General features: G+C 49.0%; 1 protein-coding gene across 1 annotated transcript in view; it reads right to left on the minus strand.

The window, feature by feature from the left end:
- Positions 1-4921: 4921 nt before the first annotated feature.
- LOC121308096 (Fc receptor-like protein 5) overlaps positions 4922-9453 on the minus strand; it is a gene marked incomplete at its 3' end in the record, with an annotated part of 7251 nt that continues 2719 nt past the window's right edge. Inside the window, exons 2-4 of the mRNA XM_041240385.1 lie at positions 9224-9259; positions 7096-7377; positions 4922-5179 (exon numbers count right to left, since the gene is read on the minus strand). Of these exons, the coding sequence (XP_041096319.1) occupies positions 4922-5179; positions 7096-7377; positions 9224-9259 (576 nt within the window). The remainder of the gene's footprint in view (positions 5180-7095; positions 7378-9223; positions 9260-9453) is intronic.

The following is a 9453-nucleotide window of genomic DNA, read 5'->3' on the forward strand; positions in this document are numbered from 1 at the left end:
GAAGCCCCATCCACCTTATTAAAACCCGTGCAGAAGGCGGCCATCTCCCGAATTAAGTGATTAATTTATTGCTAATCGGGAGATGGTCACCTGTATAAATACCTGCAGCTCTCTCCATGTTATGAGGGTGTGTTCAGAAGTGGAGAGCGAGAGAGCGAGAGAGAGAGAGGCAGAGAGAGAGAGAGAGAGAGAGAGAGATTTAAAAAAGAAAATAAGGATCAGTGAAGGCAGTTGCTCAGCCTGACCTTAGCGTTTATTTTTGTGATTGTGATTTATTTTGTTTAAATGTCTTATTTCTGCTCTGCGAGCAAGTATTTATTTTTGTTCAAATATTTTATTTATATTTTTTGTTCTCATTAATAAAATGGCGCATGCGCCACTGCATCCTACCTTCTGTTTTGGTTGTGCTTTCTTCTGGTCTGGGTCCCCGCAATGCCGTTTCCTGCCACACGTGGTGGCAGTGGTGGGATCACCAGTGCCTCCTGGACTCAGGCCAGAAGAAGTACTGCAGAGAGGTACTGCAGTTTCGTTTTTTTTTTTTTAATTAATCGTTATTTTTTTGGAGTGAAGAAAAGTAAAAGATGGGAAGGAAGCAGCGGCAGAAGAAGCAGCACAGGGCAGGTCACAAGCCCCACCACGCATCCAGCAAGGTGGACGTCTGCCTGACCTGCTTCGGGGGGGGGGAGTGGTGTTTTGAAGATAGCATTTCGGGCACATGTCGCCCGACTGCCACCACTCCCCACCTCAGCAGAAGAGGTGGTGGACGCGGGCTGCAACTGGATTTGGACCCCCGGACTGGGCAGCCGAACAGGAGCAGTGGAGAATGAAAGGGGCTCCTATGTGCAGTGCCTGTGGCGAGTTTGGGCACGTCCGGGAGGACTGTTCTTACGGTGACCCCCAGTATGAGGAAGCCTGGAACCAGGGCCTGGTTGGGGATGCACCAGAGTGGTTCTGGGCGAGGGACCAAACCCAGCCAACACCCAAGAGGGAGGATTCCGAACAGCCACAGCCCAAGCCAGCACCCGGAGCAGAAGAGTATCTGCTAGCCCCAGCACAGCCACCAGAGGAGAGCAGCTGGGAAGCCTTCCTCCACACTTTGGGGGTGACCACAGAGTTCTACCTCCGTGGGGATTGGGGGCACGGTACACTCAACTGCCCCCTCCCTCCAGAGGAATGCCTGCTGTGCCCATTCCCACCAGCAGGGGGAGAGTGCCTGCTGGTCCCGCCTCCACCACCCACAGCAGAGAAAGAGGACCTGCTGTGGCCGTCTCCACCAGCAGAAGGAGCATGGCTGCTGGTTCCCCCACTGCAACCAGAAGGGGAGGAGCCCCTGCCGCCTTCGCCGCCAGAAAGGGAGAGGAGCAAGAGCTGCCTCTGCCTCCGCCACCTCCACTGGCAAGCGCAGAGCAGCAGGAGCTGCCTCTGCCTCCGCCACCTTCACTGGCAGGAGACTACATGCCTCCGCCACCTCCATTGGCAGGAGCAGAGCAGCAGGAGCTGCCTCTGCCTCCTCCACCAGCAGAGGGTGAATGACTGCTGGGTCCCTGTCCACCAGCAGAGGGTGAATTCCTGCTGGGTCCCTGTCCACCAGCAGAGGGTGAATGCCTGCTGGGTCCCTGTCCACCAGCAGAGGGTGAATGACTGCTGGGTCCCTGTCCACCAGCAGAGGGTGAATTCCTGCTGGGTCCCTGTCTACCAGCAGAGGGTGATTGCCTGCTGGTATCACTTTCCACACCAGCACAGGGTGTGAGCCTGCTGGTATCACTTCGCCCATCAGCAGAGGTGAATGCCTGCTGGTACCACTTCCCCCACCAGCAGAGGGTGAACGCCTGCTGGAATCACTTCCCTCACGAGGAGAGGAGCTGGAGCTGCCTCTGCCTCCATCATCATCAGGGGGAGAGGAGCAGGAGCTGCCTCTCCCTGTACAAGAAAGAGTACCAGGACTTGATGCTGGCATTCCTCAGCAGTCACTATATAGTCTGCTGAGGGGAGCACAGGGAAAAATGGCACGGCCGCAGCGGCTACGACGAGGTCCAGCACCCGCACCAGCTTGTCCTGACTCCCTGCCGCTCCTCGACTCCCTGCCTCGCTTCACCCAAGGATGCCTGCCACGCTTCGCCCAAGGATGGCTCCGCATCGCATGGGGTTGCCCGCCGCTCCGCATCGCCTGGGGTTGCCCGCCGCTCCGCATCGCCTGGGGTTGCCCGCCGCTCCGCATCGCCTGGGGTTGCCCGCCGCTCCTCATCGCCTGGGGTTGCCCGCCGCTCCTCATTGCCTGGGGTTGCCCGCCGCTCCTCATCGCCTGGGGTTGCCCGCCGCTCCTCATCGCCTGGGGTTGCCCGCCGCTCCTCATCGCCTGGGGTTGCCAGCCGCTCCTCATTGCCTGGGGTTGCCCGCCGCTCCGCATCGCCTGGGGTTGCCAGCCGCTCCTCATCGCCTGGGGTTGCCAGCCGCTCCTCATCGCCTGGGGTTGCCCGCCGCTCCTCATCGCCTGGGGTTGCCCGCCGCTCCTCATCGCCTGGGGTTGCCCGCCGCTCCTCATCGCCTGGGGTTGCCTGGGGTTGCCGCTCCTCATTGCCTGGGGTTGCCCGCCGCTCCTCATTGCCTGGGGTTGCCAGCCGCTCCTCATTGCCTGGGGTTGCCCGCCGCTCCTCATTGCCTGGGGTTGCCCGCCGCTCCTCATCGCCTGGGGTTGCCCGCCGCTCCTCATTGCCTGGGGTTGCCCGCCGCTCCTCATTGCCGGGGGTTGCCCGCCGCTCCTCATTGCCTGGGGTTGCCCGCCGCTCCGCATCGCCTGGGGTTGCCCGCCGCTTCGCATCGCCTGGGGTTGCCCGCCACTGCTCATCGCCTGGGGTTGCCAGCCGCTCCTCATTGCCTGGGGTTGCCTGTTGCTCCTCATTGCAGCAGGAAGTACTGTGGCCAGAACCCCACCAAGGGGAGCTGCCAGCCACAAAGAAGGGGGAGGAGGTCTGGAGACCACCAACCCCTTTAGCAGTTTCGCTGCCGGAGATCGGGTGGGAGGTCCGGAGACCTGCTCCCACTGCAGCTTCTTCGCTGCTGGAGATTGTGGGGGAGGTCAGGATACCTGCTTCCACTGCAGCAGTTTTGCTGCCCGAGAAGGAGAGGGAGGTCAGGAGACCTGCTTCCCCGGCCACAGTTTCGCGGCAGGAGGAACAGTGGCTGAAGCCCCAGAAGAGGGAGCTACCAGCCAGGAAGACATGGGTGGAGGAGGACATACCACCATGGCCACCCCCCTGGATTACTCCAGACCCCTCTTCCAGGACATTGAGACTGAGGGTGGAGGTGGCTGTTGGGGCCATGTGTGCTTTGCACAAGGGGGGGGGGGGTATATGTAGCAGGGCGAGCAGCCCTGTACAGTGTTTATTTTAGAACAGGATCTCCCCTTCCACCCCTGTGTTATTTTGTATTTGTTTATTTTATATTTGTGTTTATAGATGACGGCAAACCGCCGTGTGTTTTGTATTTGTTTATTATTTTGTATGACGGCGCAGCCGTGCATTTTTGTGTTATTGTTTTAAAAATATATTTGTTTATAAATGATGGTGAACCGCCGTGCATTTTGTTTTGCAGTGTGGATGGGAAGCCCCATCCGCCTTATTAAAACCCGTGCAGGTGGTGGCCATCTCCCGAATTAATTAAGTGATTAATTTATCGCTAATTGGGAGATAGTCACCTGTATAAATACCTGCAACTCTCTCCATGTTATGAGGGTGTGTTCAGAAGTGGAGGAGGCGAGAGGCGAGAGGCGAGAGGCGAGAGGCTTTCTTCTGGTCTGGGTCCCCGCAACGCCGTAAATACAGTATAATCGTAAATCTCGAGAAACTACTCACTTCTAAATCTCTTGTAGTCATTTTTGTATTACTTTAGTATAAATACATGTAATTTGGATTCATATGTTGTTTTTTTCTGACTATGTGAACGAAAAGACACACATTTGTCCGTTTTCCCATTGGAAATATGATATTTTGAAAAATCACTGTCCTGGTCACAAAAGCAAAGTTTGTCGGGAATAATAGCCATTTTCTATACTTTTGAGGCATAAGCAATTAGGAAATAACACTTACTACCCAGGAACAAAAATTGTGTTACATAGTGTTATATTCACGATGAGATGTAAAAACAAGGTCCTATTGTAAGTGACTCTGTAGCAGCAGTTGTTGATGATGCATAGTTCACCCCCTAGTCTTTAAGTTGTTTGGATAAAATTGTCTGCTAAATAATAATCATATTTAAATTCATTGTAGCTGAATTGCAGTATCAATGCATTGGCAACAAATCTACCACCAGGAGGCAGAACTGCACTGACACCTGCCTGCAGGTAAGGCAGGTGTATATAAGCCGGTCAAAAGGTGTGTCTCACGTCTGTCTGAAGGCTAAGACTGGTGGGAGAGAGATCTGTGTGGGAGCCTGAAGAGAAGATACTGTGTTTAATATTTGTAATGTGCAGGGGCTTTGTTGCTGATCAACAGCTTAGCCATCCAGCTGAGTTGTTAGGACTTGCAAAGTTTAATAAACACTCCTTGATGGAGTTAGCCTTTTTGTTTTGTGTTTTGAATAAATATACAGGCCCTGTTCTGTTTCATTTCACCTGTGTGAGTTTCTTCATTTTACACAAGACAGAGTGCTAAAGATCCCGAAACATTTCAGTGTGGCCTCTTTTTGGTTTATTACAGCTTCTAGACTACTCAGAGTATGAGAGTCACTCTGACCCAGAAGAGCTTTCATATCAGAAAACTTTGCTAGGACCCATTACTACAGCACCTGAGTTGTGGTGAGAACATTAACACAGCTGGAATAGACTCCAGTGTTAATGTATCTGTGAAACATTACAGACAGAGAAAGGGATGAGGTTGGTCTCTTTCTCTCTCTCTCTCTCACTAATCTGTTAGAATGAACCTACCTGTCACTGACACCCGCACTTCTGCAGAGTCACCAGAGTAAGTGGATGAGCTCCACCACGCTCCGCACTTGTAGAACCCCTCGTCACTCCTTGAAACACGATCCACACTCAACTCTGTGTCAGCCCGGGACTGTAACTCTTTATTATCTTTATAAAATGCAACCCTAGAAGCTGTATAACCCCGGACACGACACCTCAGAGTCAGTGTGTCTCCCTCGCTCACAGGCTGGGGGGGAGTCTGCAGGATCACCCAATGATCTGAAAAGACAAAAAGAGTTCAGATCAGCAGGGCTGAGAGACGGGTCAGGATTGAAGAGGCTGCAGGATCACCCATTGATCTGAAAAGAGAGAAAGACTTCAGATCAGCAGGGCAGAGAGACGGATCAAGATTGAGGAGTCTACAGTTTTACACACACAAGTTTATAATGCTTTTTTTTTTATCTTATCATGTTATAATTTATGACCATTATGAGCCGTTAAACTAACTTAGTGGTTTGCAAAAGTATTCACCCCCCTGCAAAGTTTTCACATTTTGTTGGCACCTGAGCTTACTCCACGACGCTTTCAAATTAGACTTTACATGTAGAATCTACACAAACTACTCCACACTGATATAGTTAAAACATGCACATGATTATAAATAAGTAAGATTTACAAAGAAAACAGATAAATCTCAGTTGCATAAGTATTCAACTCCTTTGCTACTGCAGCCCTAAATCAGCTGAGGTGCAAATGATTGGTTTGAAAGGTCATAAAATTAGTGAAATGATTTCAGCCTGCGTGTGCTCAAAGTGGTTTAACTTGTAAATAATTTCCCTCGGGTATATAAAGACTTTCAAGTTGCAACTTACATAGTGATCCAACAAAGCAACCACGAAGACCAAGGAGGGTTTCAAAACAAGTCAGGGATAAAGTGGTAGAGAAGCACAGAGCAGAAAATTTCAAAGGCGCTGATTATCCTTCTCAGCACAGTGAAGTCCATCATTAAGAAGTGGAAGATGCATCATACCACCCAGATCAGGTCGCCTTCCCAAACTGAGTAGCCAGGCAAGCAATAAACTTGTTCGGGATGTCATTGTTGGCTTCAGAGTAACCTTGAGAGATCTGCAAAGTTGTGCATCTGAGATGGGAGTCAGTGTTCGCACATCAACAATAAGCCGGTCCCTACACAAAACTGGCCTGTATGGACGGGTGGCAAGAAAGAAGCCCTTACTCAAAAAGTCTCATCTTAAAGCACGTATGGAGTTTGTGAAAAAGCATGTAGATGATACTGCAGACATGGGGAAAAAGTTTTTGTGGTCAGATGAGACAAAAATTGAACTTTTTGGTCTAAATTCCAAGCGTTACGTCTGGAGCAAGCACAGCGCTGCACGTCATCCAGTCAACACCAACCCAACTGTCAAGCATGGTGGTGCAGCATCATGCTACAGGGATGCTTCTCTTCAGCAGGGACTGGGAAGCTTGTCAGGATAGAGGGGAGAATGAATGGTGCAGAGTACAGGAGAATCCTTGAGGAAAACCTGTTTGAGTCAGCCAAGATTCTGAAAGTGGGGAGGAAATTCATATTTCAGCAGAGCAATGACCCGAAGCACACAGCCAAAGCCACACTGGAGTTTTTGAACAAGAGAATTAATGTTATTGAGCGTCCCAGTCAAAGTCCTGACTTGAATCCAATCAAATTTATGGCAAGACTGAAGATTACAGTCTATTGACAATCCCCAACAGACTTATCAGAACTGGAGCAATTTTCCTAGAAGAATGGACAAAGAATTTACCATCCTACTGTGCAAAGCTAGTAGAGCCCTATCCAAAAAGACTCATAGCAGTAATTGCTGCAAAATGTGCTTCTACCAAGTACTGACTTAAGAGGCTGAATAATTATGCAACCAGCAAATTTCATTTTGTACATTTTCTTTGCAAGTTTAACAGTGTTCTGTTTAACCACTACAGCTTTGAATAAAAAAAAGTTTGTTTGAAAAACTGTGCATACATTACTGGTAATTCAACAAAATGTGACATTATTAGTAGGGGGTAAATACTTATGCAAACCGCTGTATATTTTACTTTGCTCAAAATCAGCAAGCAGATCAGTAGCTTACAATATCCTCTCCGCCAATTCGAGTGCAGGATAATTCAACAGGGTCTGACTATTATCTATAATGTAAATGACTTACTGGACACAGTTAAGGTGACATCATTGCTGCGCTCCTGTCCTGATGCAGACTCACACCAGTACACTCCACTGTGGTTATACTGAGCGGTACTGATTGTGCAGCTGTCCCCATATCTCCTGCTGTATTGATCACTGCACTGTGCCTCTTCACGTCCATCTCTGTACTGTTTAAACCTCCAGCCAGCAGTGCCCCCCTCCACCTCACAGCTCAGGGTGACTGTCTCTCCTGGGAATATCTGTGCCCAGGCAGGCTGCAGGGTCAGGACAGCCTGAGGATGACCCTCTGAAACAGAGAACAGGAAAGGATTAGGACACATTACCCTACAATCAGATAGGAAACTGCATGAGGAGATAGATTCCAGTACCCCCAGCAGCATCTCTGCAGTGATACAGTAGGAATAGCAGCAGTGTGACCCATTTCAGGCTCTGCTTGTGATACAGTAGGAATAGCAGCAGTGTGATCCATTGCAGGCTCTGCTTGTGATACAGTAGGAGCAGCAGTGTGATCCATTGCAGGCTCTGCTTGTGATACAGTAGGAATGGCAGCAGGGTGATCCATTGCAGGCTCTGCTTGTGATACAGTAGGAATAGCAGCAGTGTGATCCAATAGCAGCAGTGTGATTGCAGGCTCTGCTTGTGATACAGTAGGAATAGCAGCAGTGTGATCCATTGCAGGCTCTGCTTGTGATACAGTAGGAATAGATACAGTAGGAATAGCAGTGTGATCCATTGCAGGCTCTGCTTGTGATACAGTAGGAATAGCAGCAGTGTGATCCATTGCAGGCTCTGCTTGTGATACAGTAGGAATAGCAGCAGTGTGATCCATTGCAGGCTCTGCTTGTGATACAGTAGGAATAGTAGCAGTGTGACCCATTGCAGGCTCTGCTTGTGATACAGTAGGAATGGCAGCAGGGTGATCCATTGCAGGCTCTGCTTGTGATACAGTAGGAATAGTAGCAGTGTGATCCATTGCAGGCTCTGCTTGTGATACAGTAGGAATAGCAGCAGTGTGATCCATTGCAGGCTCTGCTTGTGATACAGTAGGAATAGCAGCAGTGTGATCCATTGCAGGCTCTGCTTGTGATACAGTAGGAATAGCAGCAGTGTTCCATTGCAGGCTCTGCTTGTGATACAGTAGGAATAGCAGCAGTGTGATCCATTGATTATGGCCTTGAATGGCCTTGAAAACCAACATACAAGGTGCAGGTAGGTGGTCAGTCGAGCAGCAATCAGAGCAATTTACTGAAGCAGGACTATTCTTGTTAGACTTTCTTTTTTTATTTTGTTTTTATTTAGAATCTCCCCCAAGTATTTTTAACCCCAAGTTTCTCCCAATTTGGAATGCCCAATAATAATAATAAATTATTATTATTATTATTATTCACCATGGCAGTTCCCCACACAGTTCAGGGTCCCAAGGCTCACTGGGCGTCTTTTTACACCCAGGAACTGCGCCCCCAAGTTCAGTGGCCTGTAGGGGTCGCCGCAGAGCAGTGAGGAGAAACAGTCTAATCTGGTCCCACCTCCCCAACCCCGAGAGCACCAAAGCCAATGCAACACCTCCCCCCAGAGTCCCCAGCGAAGACCGGCTGCCTCACACAACCAGGATTCAAACTCTGGTTGTATGACTTGCCACGTGGCAGTGTTTTTCCCCAGTGAGCCATTTGGGGACCCCCTGTTAGACTTGAATGAATCAGGAAACATGTTTATGATAAGTGGGAAGATTACTGCTCTTAAAAGGCATCCAGATATTCTGTCTGGTAAGCAGTCAGCCAAAATAATATTCTCACAAAGTTTTCCAACAATACCACACATAGCCTCTATGTGGAGGCCAGTTGGCTTTTTGCTGGAGTCATTCTTTTTTATTATTTAACTAAGTTATATTGTTATATTGGTCAGAAGAAAAGGAAAGCTGATTTCAAAAGTGTTTTTATTTTTTTTTATAGATGACCAGGAAGCAGGATGAGAATCTTTAGCAGTGTCTTCACTTTGTGACTGCATTGCCACAGCCTATTGTCAACACACTGACGTAACAAAAGTGGCATTTCTCAAACTAGCTTCATGCTTTTCCCCAATGAATTGTAAATCCTGTTTTTAAACTGTGTTCATATTGTAAACTGTTCTCTTACCTTTATATTGTCCGAAGCAGCTTGCTACAGTCAGCACTGAAAAACACAAAAAGAGAGACAGTCAAGGACTAGACCCTTATAAAAGCACCACTGTCATGTTGCTGTTTGCAATGCTTTTACTATTGTTATACCATGCTGTGAAAGTGTAGTTGGTAGTGCACAAGTGTAGAGGCGAGACAGTGATTATAAACAACAGTGTAACAGTTCAATGGTCAAAACAACGTTTTATT

Source organism: Polyodon spathula, unplaced genomic scaffold (assembly GCF_017654505.1).
Source record: "Polyodon spathula isolate WHYD16114869_AA unplaced genomic scaffold, ASM1765450v1 scaffolds_241, whole genome shotgun sequence".
In the NCBI taxonomy this organism is placed as follows: Eukaryota; Metazoa; Chordata; class Actinopteri; order Acipenseriformes; family Polyodontidae; genus Polyodon; species Polyodon spathula.